The sequence below is a fragment of the Poecile atricapillus genome, chromosome 3 (assembly GCF_030490865.1).
Source record: "Poecile atricapillus isolate bPoeAtr1 chromosome 3, bPoeAtr1.hap1, whole genome shotgun sequence".
Classification (NCBI taxonomy): domain Eukaryota; kingdom Metazoa; phylum Chordata; class Aves; order Passeriformes; family Paridae; genus Poecile; species Poecile atricapillus.
The window spans coordinates 61,241,182-61,257,204 of record NC_081251.1 but is presented as its reverse complement, the minus strand read 5'-3'; the positions used below and the strand labels follow the sequence as shown (position 1 = coordinate 61,257,204).

General features: G+C 39.8%; 1 protein-coding gene across 4 annotated transcripts in view; it reads right to left on the bottom strand.

Annotated features, from left to right (window-relative positions):
• Positions 1-1,731: 1,731 nt before the first annotated feature.
• Positions 1,732-16,023, bottom strand: part of ARID1B (AT-rich interaction domain 1B) — a 326,155-nt gene continuing 311,863 nt past the window's right edge. For all 4 annotated transcript variants that reach the window (XM_058834007.1, XM_058834006.1, XM_058834008.1 and 1 more), the window contains 5 exons: positions 14,489-14,639; positions 11,872-11,968; positions 7,831-8,620; positions 6,833-6,963; positions 1,732-4,824 (listed from right to left, as the gene is read on the bottom strand). In XM_058834007.1, the coding sequence (XP_058689990.1) occupies positions 3,112-4,824; positions 6,833-6,963; positions 7,831-8,620; positions 11,872-11,968; positions 14,489-14,639 (2,882 nt within the window). In that variant the 3' untranslated portion in view covers positions 1,732-3,111. The remainder of the gene's footprint in view (positions 4,825-6,832; positions 6,964-7,830; positions 8,621-11,871; positions 11,969-14,488; positions 14,640-16,023) is intronic.

Below are 16,023 nucleotides of genomic sequence, written 5' to 3'. Positions count from 1 at the left end.
CCAAATGCACAAGTCTCATGAGCAGATTGTCTCCAAAGGTTTAAGAGAACATTGTGGGAAAGATGAAATCATATGAAGACAAGAGAGGGAATTGGAGTTCTTATGTGTCCCCTTTCTTCTGATAAATGTGATGTAACACTAACCAATGATTTAGACTCTTTACTCTTACTGTAACTCAGGCAGAGTCCACACTGTTAACCTTTCCCTTTCACTGCTGTGTTTCCTCGGGTAGTTCTTGGCCCAGCTGGAAAAGTGGCAGGAGATGTCACATACATATGGACATTATGTGGCTGGCTGGGTGTTTTTCCCCCCATGTTGTTTAAGCAGGCTTAGAGCAGTCCTGAAGAGCATTAACATGCTGCCTCTGACAGCTGAGAGTGTTTTGCCACAGGTGTAGTTTTCCCCAGAGGACTCTGAGTCTGAATGCTGAAGAGGGAAGAGAACAGACGTCCTTTGTTGCCCTTGATCGGAAAGGGGTGTGTAGCACTCAGCAGAGGGTTTATTTACCAGCTTGCTTGTATCCATGGGGCAGTATCAAACAGTAAAATATTGGTAAGAAATAAGTTTAGTAGGGCATTCTACTTTCACAGTACCCAGCAATAAACTGTAAAAATCATCCCTGAAATATGCCTCCTGTGATGAAGAGTTACAAGTGGGTTATAATTCACCAGACATTTCTAAAAGCAGTGATATGCAAGAGGAAGACAGACCACTGCAGCAGATGATGTAGGAGTAGAGAGATTACTGAGTAGGAGAAGCTAGAAGGAGAAATTACTTCTCGTGACACTAGGGAGGCACGTTTCAAACTTGGCTTATAATTGTATGTACTTTACCTGTCTCTGAAATTCTCTGACGTATATTAATGTTACAGCAATCTATATGAACAAAATGGGCAGTATGCCAAAGGGGGTTGTAATTTTCAAGTACCTCCGTATTGTTATTGGAGAGGGGAGGAGGATATCCACTAACAGTGTAATTATGTGGCAATTCCAGGGAAATTGATTATTATTAGCTTTTTATGATCACACTAACAAAGTCAATGATCCAAGATAAAATAGCAAAAATTAGTGCTTGAACAATATTTAGCAACAAGGTATCACCAGGTGAGAGTGGATGCATCTGAAACCAGATAATTCCTGAAAGGGAAATGGCCATCTCCCACCAATTATAACGATGGATGTGCTCTATTAAAGCCTGATCCACTTTAACGGGGGGCTCCCAGCCTGAGAGGCCACGTAAGTATGCAATGACACATACAGTATCGAGAAGTGGGTGGGTGTTTATTCTAAATACCCACATCACTGGGGTATTTGCACTTTTAACCAACAGAGAGAATTACAGGTAGTGAATACAGATCGATTTCTTCCAGTTGGTTATTGCTTTAACAAAATCTTTTGTCATTTTTTCTAACATCCGCCTTCAGTCCCCTAAACACAGCACGGAGACTGGTACCTGCATAGTCAGAACTATCACTTGTCAGCCATGTCTTCCCCTTTGAGGCTTCATGGTTTTCTATATAATAATTAAAAACACTTCTCTGAGATGGGAGAAGGCTTTTCTAAAAGGACAGCAAGTTGCTGCAATACAATAGCATATTATTTTTGAAGGTCATAATAATAAAGTAGGGGAAAGAGAATAATCATTATTGCTCTTTCTTGTAATTAGTTTGCTTTCCGATATCCCACACTGTAACTAGAACACTATTCAAGAACACCCATCACAGTGCTTAACAAGATTTAATGTACATTTATTCTTAACATGTGGAACATATAAAGATTTTATACTGAATAAATGAAATTCATTAAGCCAGAGGAAAAGGAGGAATTTACATCAAGTTTTTTTCTTTTTTAACTACATTATCTTGAAATACAAATGCAGATTCTTGTCACTGAAAAATCTTTGAAGTTGTGTTTCTTCCTTTTTTTTTTTTCCTGTATATATTTTTTGTCTGTAGACTGGTAACCATTTTCTTAAATCAATCCATACGTAACCATTTCCACACCTTGATTTATAAAGCAAATTGTGATCGGCTGCTCTCCCGAAATAGAGCATGACTTTATACATACAGAAACTTGTACATTACCCTCAGTTGTTGGTTTTCTGTGTTGGGTTTTTTCTTTTTTCTTTTTTTTTTTATTATTTTTTGGAGATATGGCCCAAATGAAAGAAAAAATAATTCTACTATCACTTTGTAGATACCACATCATGAAAAAGGAACTAAAAACTTTGTACTAAAAAAAAAAAAAAAAATGAGGGTATGTTTCATGTACAACTTCTATATACATCACGGCCCTTAGGCAATAAAAAAATATTTTAAAAAATGATTAAAGGAATTGTGAAGAACTGTCATTGTGGAAGGTCAAAAAAAAAGAAATATGTAGACAAGACAGTTCTGGTGAGGAAGCAATTGATGTTTAACTTCAGGTTTTGTTTAAAAATCTTTTAACTTGACTTATTTTGTTTTGTTTTGCTCCTAGCCTAATGTAACCATTTCTCCTGAGGAGAAATCAGTATTGTTTTGGATTTTGACTACTGACTGACACCCTCCTTGATCCCCTATACCTACATCACTAGAATCTTCTATTGCACAGAGCTTTGGGTGATGGTATACAAGTTTTTTTTTATTTTTTCCTTATCTGAAAAAATAAAACACACAGGAACTTGGTATGTTGGTTATTTTTCACCTTTTTGTTTCAAAGTGGTGACATTTTTGTCCCATCATACAATGGTTTGCCATAACATTTTTTTTAAAAAGTCACTAGTTCGCTTCCCAAAAAATATGCAATACAAACATGGAAAAGAACATTGAAAAGGATAATCTATGGAAAAAAAAAAAAAAAAAGTGTGACCTTTGAATGTACTAGACAGCAACTTTGGTTAAAAAAAATAAAATAAAAAGATGTACTTATACACATAGACAGCAAATATTAATTTCGTAACTGTTCAAATTAATAATTTCTTTAATTCCCAATTGGTAAATAGTGAATGGGGCAGAGGAGCAAAGATTCTTTTTTTTTCCTTCTTCCTACATTGGATAAACAAGAACAGAAAACAGCCAGTTATATGTGACCCTCTAATCTCCACTCACACATGCTTGGCTTCTCACTTATGTCATAACTGCCCAATCTGAAAAAGTACATCACAGATGACAGATGCAACCAGAGAGTTCAGGACAGCAGATATTGAGATATCCAGCAAACGACCCTCGTGCAAAAGGAACTCGGAGCGGTTCTCGTCCACTCTCGCCATGGCCAGCAAGGCCTTGGCTGCCCTGCACATCATGTCTACGCTAGGCGGCTCCAGAGGCGGAGGCTGCATGTGCATGAGGTTATGCTGGCTCTGCTGGTACTGGGCCATAGTGACCCCATCCTCCAGGAAGCTTATCAAGTTTCCAATGCTTCCCTTCTGCACAGCTATTGCCCTTGCTGCTAATGTGTCCCCCTGGGCAAGGTTCGATAGGAGCGCCATGGACATTTCTCGGCAGACCGGGTTTTTGCGGTCCCCAACGTACCTAACTAAAGTAGCGTAGAGTTTCTCCTGACGGCTGAATGGGGGGGTGGCCAAGATAAGGTCCACGTTATTGTCCTGGATACTGAGCTTACACAGGGTCTCCAGCACAAGTCTCTGAGGCGAAAGAACTGAGTTGGGCCCCACGGTTGGAAAAGGATCCTGTGCCTCTGCAGACGGGCACACCATCCAGTGCAGCAAGCCATCCAAAATTGGCAAACAGATGCTTTCCGTGTAAGCAGACAAGTCTAGCTGCCCAGAAATGTTGGCTAATGTGACCAATGTATTATCCCTCAAAACCTCGAGGCAGTCCCACCACCACTCATCCTTGCTGCAGGCCACCCCTTTGTCCTCCTCTTCCTCCTTCTCATAAGTCTGCGGCGCTCTCTTTCTTTCTGGATGCTCATGGTGAAGAAGGATCAACTTTCCCAGGATCAGCACCAAGCCTGGATGTTTGGACATTTCGGTGTCGTTGCCAGGCACAAAAGACAAGCTACGGACGATATTTGACACACAGATGCAGCGTTTGGCCAAGGAGTCTTGCCAGTGAGTTATGGTGCATAGAGGAGTCTCATCCCGGCTCCTTGGCTCATCCTCTAGCAGTTTAATATTCCGGTGGCTTTTGGCTTGATGGATCCCGAAGGGAAATTTACTGCTCTCTGTTTGGGAACCAGAGTTTGAGTCTTCAGGTAATGCTCCTGGCCGAGCTGAGAGGACATCATCAATGGTTGCCGTTATACTCTTTTCTTGCTGCTCCTCAGATTCACCTTTCCCCTCAAGGTCCTTCTTTTTGCTTGGAGAGTTCAAGGGAGGAGGGGCTTTCCTGCGTGGTGGAATCTCCATCTTGCTTTCAAAGTGAGTCTGGATATGCTCAGTTGTGTCACCACCACCAAGCTGCCAGTGGAGAAGTCCACTATCAAATTCCTGAACACGTCCAAGTTTGTCAGAACGGTCAACAACAAATAGATTATTTTTCTTTACAATCTTTATTGGCAGCTTGTCAAATTTACTGGCTTGTTTTGGCCTCTCACTTGGATCAGCAATGGCACCAGGAGTAGAAAAAACAATGCTCTTTTCTTCTCCTTCTACCTTTTCATCCTCCCCCTCCTCCTCATCTTCATCAAAATAGTCAATACATTCGTCATTCTCATCTTTTCCAGTATCCTCTGCCAAGGACTGACTATCATCTTTCTTGGCTGCTTTGTGATCAAGTGCTTTGTGGCCTGGATCTCCCACTTCATATTCCATAAGGATTCCAAAAATGTCAATCAGGCATTTTCTAAAATATTCTACTAAAAGCTCAAGAAATCCAGACAACTGAGGGAAGAAGAAAGAAAGAACATAAAAATCACATAAATATTTTTGTCTGCGTTAAATTTTATTAGGAACACTGATGCATACATGTGTGAGTATTTCTCTCATCCTGCTGTGGACTTGTGGCTAGGTCCTGCATAGCAGAAGTTAATCAAAAGAAATTCTTCTTTTCTAGTCTGTCCAAACAGTATATCATGTCAAAATATCACAGCTCCGTTTGCTTCAGCTGTAACAGCTATGAGAGGTAGAGAACTTTATTAATGTCTCCTTTAAGCCATAGCAGACATCTGGCTTAGCTGTTCTGTCCCCTTGGAAATGCCTATTACTCTTCATTTTTTGTACACAGTACTGAAGTTCCTAACTCGGCTACTTTTTCTGATTTGTACTTTTATTAAATATCTCAAGTTTGCAATTCTTCCTTTCCTCCTTTGTCTCTAAAACCAACTGTCATGTAGGAACCTGCAGTTTAGGGTCCAGGTACTGATATCCTAGATTAATATTTCATCTCTATTGGAATAGATCCATTTTCTGTCTGGCAGTAGTTAAAGTAGTTATTTGAGCTTGGTGCTGTAAGTCACCCTTCAGAAACAGTTTTCATTTAGGTTTAATCTTCTTAATTAACTTGTAATCACTTTCTTATGGAAAGGCAGTAGCTGGACTTGGTATTAATTTATGCTTAGTGGCTTTATTATTAAAAATTCTTTGTTGTTATGATGCATTCAGCCCAATTGTCTGGCTCTTAATGTGTTTATTTTTTTTTAATTGTGGGCTAATGGGTTTTCAGTAAAATGTAGCCTTTTGTCCATTCTGTATTCTCTTATGATTGCCAGCTTCTAAAAGAACTAAGAACAAACTTATGCTTATCAGAACTGCAGGAGTTACCAGGCATCATAAGGTCCTTGCTGCCAATGGAAACAGAGTCCAAAGCAAACATCACAAAAGAATATATGTATTTACAGCATGTCTGGTATTCTGTGCAATTTGCATAGGATGCATTAACACAATTTCTGACAGAATTCAGAGAAATTCACCTCATTTAACTTCAAACACCCACTCTAGTCACACACCTAACATAACCATCTCGATTCCTTTTATAATCAATGGTCTTTTACAGGCCATTTCTAGGGTATGATTCATCTGACCTATTTTAGATCTCTTCTTCTGGATGAGATAAATCATGCTATAGATATCCCTAGTTCTAAAGTCAGGTGGGATGTAATGTACAATTTGTGTCAGTATTTAAAAAAAAAAAGCCATTATATTTAGAAAATGATGAGTTACACTATTAGTAACCAAGAAATGAATGGAGGAGAGAAACTGAATATTTAATTTGTACAAATTTTAGATGATGTGAATTATCAGCATGCCATCTATTACTACCACCTAACAGGCAAATGATTAGAGCAGAGCTGAAAAATGCTGGGAGGCAGTGAGGCAAAAGCACACACTGTTAAATCCTGTGTTGCTTGCATCCTATGAATAGACAGTGGATTTTAGCCTTCAAATTGTCAATTTGGTATTCCTGTGAAAAGCTAATTCACTGGAAGAAGAAACCAAACAGAAAATAAGCAATTAAATAAAATCCCACAGTCTCACATCGAAGTACAGAACAGGGTAAGTTGTCACCAAAAAACAGCCTTCAAATCAGTTTAATATAGTTTTGCAAAGTCTTTAAAGAAACACAGATTAAGAAAGATTACTAACATACTGCTGTTTTGAGGGATTTATGTGTGTGAATTTACACGTTAGTCTTCTGGCAGCGCTAAAATTCTTATATTCCTACATGCTCCTTTCTACAAGAAAAATCCTTTTTTAGGCTTCCTTATTTTCTTTATGTGACCTGCATCTGTCTCTTGTTACTGTTACCAATCATAAACAAGTCCAAGTTTTTCAATATTAAAATATATGTTAATTAGAATAAATTGGAAAAGCCAGCAGCATTGCTGTAGGTGTCTTATTTCACTTCTCTTTCCCTGGAAAGTTGAGAAGCATAATGCTTTCCCCCACCTACCTGAGAGAGGTTGAAAGTAGCAACAGTGCTGTCATCATACAGAAGAATATTAATAGTGTCTAGCGCCCAGGTACTTTCAGCCAAAAGACCAGATTTAAGGGACATCATCACTCTCCAGGCCTCAGGAGTTACTGGAGAAAGAAAGAGGGAGAAGTAAAACAGAATTAGCGCATCCTTGGAGACTGTTAATGGGTTCTGAAAGAGTAAACTGTGATATTCTGAGGATGCAAATTTAAATTAAATGGTTACTGGTTAAGACCCGATTTTCACTGCTTAGTTCTGTTCAGTTTTCTGTAACTGCTGATAAGCCTTAGTGCCGGAGAATATCCTAGCAAAGCCATTCTTCATGACTCTGCTGAACCTGAAATAATTGTACAAACTTAAAGAACTTGACTAGCCCAATTCATCAGTAAACAAAAGTCAAATACTCTGTCAGGAATGTGGAAATTTGAATTATGAGAACTTGAATGGATGAAATGTAACTAAAATTTAAGATCAGAAAATACCTGGGGATCTTTTTAAGAAGTGGAGGAGAAACAACCAGGACAAATACTATGGCATGATTAAATGGATCATTCAAAGAAAGCAGAGACTGCAACTACACAGCAGAACAGCATGAGCTTCCATGGAACAAAAACATGGAAAGCTTTGCTAAGCTAAATGCTGTACCGGTAATTTAACAGACATTCTAAAGGACCTTTCAACACATCTCATTTTGAAATCTGAGGCAAGCTTCATTTTTAATGCATTTATGAGACTTCAAGTCTCCATATAAAATATTACTTTCATTTCATGTCAGATTGTCTGGGATGAGTTTTACCTATCATCCTCACTATGCACACGTTATCATGTCTTTATTGAAGACAATCACATTTTAGTTACCAAAGCTCACTATTTCTCAGGAGTGTCTTAAAATGTGAAAGGGAAAAAAAAATAATCAAATCAGAATCAAAGTCCCCTTCTTCACAATTTATATGCGGCTTTGTTTTGATGCTTACCAATATCTTTTGAGGTAATCTTTCGTCTTGGTTTTAAGACTGGTTGGGATGCTTCTACAGAGCCTGGGGGGAAGGTAATCTCTCGCCTAATCGGTGGTGGTTGGGGTGGAGGTCCTGTGACCTGTGACACTGGAACTGTGGGTATAACCTTTTGCATCTTCATGGAGGGTAGGAAAGGAGACTTGCTTGGAGACATACGGTTTTCCAAAGAGCGCTGGAAGGATGCTGGACTTGGAGCTCTGGAGATGTGGTTTGGCATAGAGGGTGGTGTCTGGTAGGATGACTGAGGAGGTCTAGTGATAGGCTGCATGGAGGCTGAGGATGACATATAAGAAGGCTGCCGTTGGTTGACATGAGAAGGCCACTGACTCTCGTGGTTTATCCTCTGGTCAGGTACCATCATATCATCAGTGCGATTCATCCCTGGATACGGAGGGGCCTGTGCGGGGCCTCCTGGACCTTGCCTGTTCTGGTAAGGGTAAGGCATATCATTTCGTGTTGGCCACATGTTCTGCTGAGGACCTTCACTGGAGGATGACGACTGCATGGGGCCACCAATCATCTGGGGAGGTATTCCATGCTGCTGCATTTGTCCTGGGCCCTGCATCCTCTCCCTGTTATATGGATATGGGTACTGTCCCTGCATGGGCCTCCTGTCAGGCCCTGTGTAAGCGTTGCCGTACTGGTTATACATTTCCTGCTGCTGGTTGCCGTACTGCATGTTGTACATATCCCCTTCGTGGCGTTTGGCTGGAGGCCCATACATGCCATCCATGTGTCTCTTGTAGTTCTGGAAGAAAATTTTGGAAAGATGTGTCACTTTTACTCAACACACAATACAAATATACTGGATGAAAACGAATTTAAAAAGCTGAAGGCGATTAGTTCTAGAGGGATCGTGCCGACTCCAGAGTCAGGCACACAGTGCTGTGGTTAGGCTTGATCCAGTGCTTTCTTTTTAAGCCTCTGTTTTGCTGTGCTTATAACTGAATACTAAAAGGAAGCTTATCCTTGGGCTAAATTTTCTTATGCTTGCTCTAATTTTTTCCCTTTCCCTTTCCGGCTCCATCTGTCAGACTAAATTCCACTGGTCATTTCAGACATGCATGAAAAAGCAACAGTCCTCACCAACTGAAATATTTTCACTTCTTTTTTATTTTCAGTCTACTAAGAAGAAAAATCTTAAAAAAAATTCAAAACCACCCAGTGAATCTTTTCAAGAGACAAGCACTAAATGAAGTCTTAAAGTAACATGATATGCTGCAAGCATGCATGTCTGAAACACTGAATCTTATAATATGACATAGGCTACAGATAGTAAATTTATTAATAGGACAAAACAATCTGCTGCATTTGATATTTTGTGTAATTCCCAGGAATATGGTCCTCTTTGGGCAACCATCTTCTTCCCAAATCATCCTTATTACATTTAATTTACTGCGAGATTATTACAGCAAATGGTCACATGCAAACATTCTGTTCTAGTTTCTGCAGGTTCTTACCCTGCTGTTCTGTAATGAATTAAGCAATGTAACTAACAGCTGCCACCTATGGTTTACTCCCTCTTTGTTTCTCACCCTCTCAAATGGGGAATGTTGTGTGAGGTAAGCTGTTTTACCTCAGGGAGAGCGGAGTGGTTTTTAAACCATACAAGCTTGAATGTATTTATGTTTAAGATGGCAGAACAAAAAAAAAGACATCTTGCTCTTTGAGGGGAAGGTGGTAAGGTTTGCAGCAGTCCTTAGTTCCTGTGGGAGTTTGTTCCACAGTTCAAACCACACTGAGTGCTCTGAAGCAAAAAATGTGAATTAAATGGGTGATTTTTGAATATATGATCTATGGCAAATTCAAAGTTACAGCTCCCCCGGAAACTCAGTAGCTCAGTAGCATTGTACAATGTATACTAATGTACTAGAGTTAGATCAGATAAAATTCTCTCTGTATTCAATATGGGAAAGTTAAAACAGCTCTGGGATTCATAAAGTCATCTTCCAACTTTGGTGCACATAAAACCACAACTACTGTATTGTATGAAAGTATTTTTTTTAGACTTGCTGTAGAGGTTCTGGTTATCTGAGAAATACCTACTTCAAGCCTTACATGAACTAATTGCTGTACTAAATTCCACCCTTGGGGCCAATTTATGCATTAAGAAATGACTTGGCAGCAGCCACACCTAAGAAGGTCTGTTTGTCTTGCCACAGTGACTCAGTGCTTAGAGCAGACACTTTGGAATGAAGCATGTGCCTTTTTAAAAGCACTCCAGCACCCTGGTACATGCAGTGCCAACGTGCCCAATGGTCCCCAGTGCAGAGGACAGTGATGTGCCCGAGTTCCTCCCTCCTGTGGACATGCTCAGCAGGACACTGAGACTTACACCATGTGTCTCTCTCTCCACTGAGATGTGGAATTCTGAGACCTCACAGAGGACAAAAAGCCACCAACACAGGTCACCTGCTGCGTAATAGCTCTTGGGATGTAAGCATTCATACAGGAAGTGGAAAACCTGGCTCCAAGTGTTTCATTAGCCCCAGGAGTTCATGCTCCAAACACCTCCTTTGCAGGTCATTCCCTAGCCTTCAGGTTGCAGATAAAGCTTTGAGAGGGTCATTTTTCACATTCCTCCTGTACCACTACAGAGTAAGATTTAGGAAATTGTAAATAAGCTACTGGCAACAGAATCTGTAGCTAAATGAAGAAGTGGAATCCTCTGAGGGTGGGAGAGAGAGGCCAAGGCTGGTCAGGATCCTTGTCCTTCATTCCCCACTGTTTTTCTGAATGAATGCATTTGCATTCAAGAGCACTAAGGACAGGACCAAATGTATTTTTACAAATTCTAGCTGTCTCCTTGCTTAAATGAACATGTAGTTAATGTATTCCCTGCACATGTTAGCATGGAATATCAAAACTGTTGTTACATATCTTTGCAATTTCCCCACTAAATCACCTAGACTGCTAGCATATGCTCATCATAAAAACCAGCAAAACAGTTTTTCCATTATGCCATTTTTGAGATGTTATGAACCAAAGAGATAAGCAAGAAATTCTGAAATATAAACTTATGTACGTTTTTAGTACAGTGCAATCTAAGATCTCTTTTGGTTTCTCTCCACAGCACTCCCAACCCCTGACCCCAATTTCCTAGTAAAACCCTATCCCAAACTGAAAAGAACTATCTGAAATTGGCTCAAAACTAGTTTACATGTCAGGTTTTTTTATAATAAGGAAATGCTTTCTATTCTGGAAGCCAACTTCAAGTACTGTATGACTAGAACTGAATTAATAACACACGGAATGAAACCGATCCTGTTAAGTCAGTGGAGTTTTGCTATTGACTTCTAAGATGGGATTTTGCTCACAATGTACTAATTATACATCTAACAGAAAAATCTTATTAATTAATATAATTTGTATTTTTGAGTTTTTAAGAGTTGGGGGAGACTGCAATGTGCAAATGTTTAAACTATTTTTAACACCAATAACATTCTCTCTTATGTATTTGTACCCTATTATTACTAGAGACATCACGTGGGAATATGCCCTCTGATCTATATTAAAGACAGGTATTTCGTATGACCCACCACTGAAAATAATTGAGAGTGCTGCTCATTTCACTTTGTTCCAGTTCTCTGTTGGGTTCACTTGGCTGCATGACATTAAGTTAAGGCCCTTGAACCTGCCATTCAAACCACTTTTTTATTTGTTCCTTCACTTGTTACTTCACTTCTATTAGTCACTTCACTTGTCTATGCTTTATACTTTCCCAGTCTGCTGGTTATTAACTTGGGACAATCACTTGATGCACATCCAAAGCCACAGAACATCTGTTAGAATTTACATTCTTCCAGTGTAATGAACACATTTTCCTACAGCTGCACATACATTGCTTATCCATACAGGCTGTGACTTTGACCAGAACTACAGTACTCCTCTGTGCCAGAAGACATACACTGCATAAACAAATTTTTCAATGTATAAAGAATCCTGGGGTGAGTTTTTTTAAACAAATGTTATGAACATAGCCATTTTCTCCTCTACTACCTGCTGCTGTGGATACATTCCAGGTTGATGTCCTCCATATGGTGGCTGTCCTGAGGGAGGTCCTTGTCCTGGATACTGCTGCCCATATGGTTCATGCCTAAAATAAAGCATTCAAATCAACACTTAGAGCTGCTGGAGTTTCCAAACCACCAGGAAAAGTAAAGTCCTCTGAAAATCTTTCATCTTGAAGGTATCTGCCATCTGGAAACAAGGTTAAGGTACAGTCTGGTATGGTCCTGAGCCTGAGGTAGTAAGCTCTGCTGGAGCTGGTAGTGGAAGGAAGGAGATAAAGTAGATAGAAGATAGGAGGAGCAGTGAAGATACAACAGAGAGATTTAGAGGGAGCAGTCAGGAATGAGAAGAGGGTATGGTCAGCAAATAGGTAAGAAAGACAGCTGCAGACATGGGGAGTCCATCCTTGGTGGGGAAGTATCTGGTGTACAGCTCAAAGATTGCAGGTAAAAATTCTTGTGTTTTAGAATGCCAGTCTAAGAGCAAGCTACTTTCTCAATTATTCAGGAATGTATCAATTTAAAGTGAGTAAAAACAGCGCTCATAATTTTGCTAATGTTTGTGTAATTTTTAATTAAAGCTACGTAATGAAGCATACACAGTGAGAGACAGTGTTGTGTTACTCTTGAAAACTTACCTGTGGCCTTTAAGACCTCTGAGGAGCACAACAGTGCAATATTTTTAGCACATCTGAATGAAATTTAGGTTGCTGAAATCAAGTACTTGGAAAGCATTAAGATTGATAAATAACACTGTATTGCAGGCTAATATGTCAGTAATTCCTCTCTGTACACTACCACTGAGAACACACCAACAATTAGAGGATAATTATGGAAGTAATGTATCAGGGAGAGTCACAGAAACAGAGAACTGGGGAACCTGACATGTTAAAAGAACTAATGGAACCTCATTTTTCCAAAAGCATAGAGAACTAATTTTTTTAAAAAGAGATGACCAGAGAGAAAGAAATAGCAATTCAGTATCTCCTAAAATTATGACATGGATGGAGAGAAATTATCCAATGCCAGTTAAAAGAATAATGTAAATGAGGGGAGCTGTCTGTAGTTGTCCAAGAGTACACGCACTAAGATAAAATTAAGCAAAGGTACACATATGTTATTCATAAGGGAAGACTTTCTAAATGTTAAGTTTGTTAGCCACAGGATAACCACAAGCCAGGTGAAATTGTGGAACCTTCAGAATGGTATCATTTAATGCTGCTTTGGAGGACTTGGGACTGTAAACGATGTTCTAGTCCTGTGCTGAGCAGCAGATAGACAAGGCAGGATGTACACTCCTTTTCTAACATCTCTGATTCTACTACTACAGAAAGTCAACTGACTCTCACAAGCCCCTGCTGCCCTGCAAGAAACTGAACCAATGGCAAAAGCCTTAACAAGAAAGCAAAACAGAAGTAACACACCAAGAGACCACATGCTCTGCCTATGCACTCTCACAGAGGCTTCTAGCACTTGTTAGCTGGTTTCAGTGTTCACTCTTGCTGGCCAGGATAACAATTAAGAGAGTACATGCTTGGGTCACTGTTTGAAGGCACCATGTTGCTTTGACCAGGTGGTACCATACTGCCTTCAGGACCCAGCCCATGATCCAACCTAAAAAATTACAAAGGAAACCTCATTCTGTAAGAAGTACTTCTTTTCCAAAATTGTCAACAAAATAAAATAAATCATATCCCTTAAAGAAAAAATTCTCTTGACTTAACACCTCTCACTGGAGCCCTTACTCTCACCAACTCCCCAGCAATGTGACCTATTGAACAGCTTGATTACATTTGCTTTACTTGACACATCCACTGCTTGAAACTACTGACTGAAAACTACTCTGCCTGTACACTTTTAAGACCCACACTGCACCACTCTGTCTACTATCAGGAAACAAAAAGAGAAGCTAAGTACACAGCCTAATGAAAGTAAAAGCAGGAATATGGCCAGAGCAGCAAAATCTGCCAGAATACTTCATATAATACAAACATTCCCAAAACATTCTGCTTGCTCTACCAATGCTTAGACTACAGTGATTTTAGCACTTTTTTTTCCCCAAAACCTTTCCCCATATAAACAAAAGAGGACCAAATTTATTTCATGTACTTCACTGAAGGACAAACTTATGAGAATGCTGTTGGACACACTGCAAGACTGATGCTGCTACAGCTCTGACAACAGACTCCAGACTCTCCAAAGGCAGTTCACTCACAGACCACAAATCAGACACATTTAGACTGTGCATTTTGTTTTTCATTTAAAGCCAACCAGCAATTGTTTAGGTGAAAACATAGCTAGGAGACCAACTCAAGTGCTACTTCATGTCTTCACAGCCCTGCCCAGCTGCAGGCAGCTGTCAGAGACACCCATGAGCTGATGTGCTGCAGCCTGAGTGACTTCTAAGGTGTAAAAATTCCTCCTTATTAATTTCTGTGAACAGCTAGACTCAGTCATTACCAATGGTTTGACTCCCAGTGATTTAGTAAGATGCTGTAGGAAATGTAGGCTGCTATGTTCTCTGTGAGATGGAATGGGAAAATGAAAAGGGAAGAGAGAGGTCATTTTCACTAATGGGCTTTGCTTTTTGCTGAAGATTGACTCACCTCCTGTCATAGCCACTTCCATAAGAAAACTGCTGTCGCTGGCTCATGCTCATGTTGGACATTGCTCCAGATGGACTCTGGTTATACATATCTTGTATTCCACTGTTAGGCATTTGTCCAGGGGTCATGAAAGGCTCATTGCTTCCAGGCACTGCAACAGTCAGTGAAATTAAATTTATTAATCTGCATGTTTGATGATCACTTTCTTTTCAATTAAGTATTTTAGCAGGATGTTCAGACCCCTAACACTGCCAAGGAGAATCAGCAGGTGTCTAACAAGCTCTCTGGGTTCTAATGGGAACACATGAAACACCACCACTACCAAGATGATGGGTATAACATAAAGGAGCTGCAAGTGAGGAAAGGAATTTCCTCCTATGGAACTGAGCTATCAGGCACCAGGCAGCTGCTTCCCTCTGGTCTTCACAGCTGAAGATGAACTTACTCTTGTTCTTTTCACTGAAAACAATGCTAAAAATGAACACAAACATAAGCCCTACAAAACAGATGAAAGGAAATCTGCTAGTTTGAACTACAAAGCTGTCAGAATCAAGCTTTTACTTCGCCCCATAAAACCCTCATACACACATATATAATAATGCTGTTATGGAAAGGATACTGTATCCTAATGTAGCTTCTCAAGCAGGATGGGCATATTCTATGGGTCCAAGAAAAGGCACTATTATCAGATATAAATCACCTAGCAAATAGAAGAGATTCTAGCCTTTAGTCCCTCATAGTAGATACTGAACAGAGTTATTTCTGTTTCGACAGGATGAAGTGAAATGTATGACGAAGTACAATACACCCACATAATCTCATATGGATATAAAATCTAAAGTGAATCTAAAGCAGAGAGTTTTCCCTTCCTTCAGCTGTGTTACATCTTACTGTCCACAGTCGAGGCAAAAGGATTTAAAGGAAAGGCTCTTAAAAAAAAAAATCACACCTGATTAACTATCTCTTTTAAACCATCTCCCCACTTCATCACATGTCTTTCTTTCCTCAGTTTCAGGGCCTCCTCTTGCCATATCTCCCTTTTGCTCTGTTTTAGTTTACACTTCATCTCCTCCACCTGCTCTTCTCTTTACCGCCACTGTGAGCCTTGCCTGTGCTCTTTCCTCCTACTTTCCTGTATCCGATGCATGCAACATTGATTCATTTTAAGATAATTTTACAATACCCACAAAGCCAGCTGTAGGTTAAGTACCCAAAAGGACCAGAGACAGTTTTGACATTAATTTTAAATTTTGCTTTCTAAAAAAAACCAAACTTTGAGTGTGTTTATAACCTTTTGTCAGGGACTGCCCAAGTAAGAATAAATTTAGCTTTACTATTCTGAAAGACATGTAAACTGAGACAGAGAGCATTAGGAGGCTTGCTCAGTTTCACACAGTGAATTCCCAGATCAGTCCTGCTACAACCAGGCATGTTGCTTCATCACTTCACATTCTAAGTCACATTCTTCACAGAGAAGTCCAGCACCTGATTTGCAGAGTAGCTAACCAGACTGAAGAAATATCAAATCTAACCCT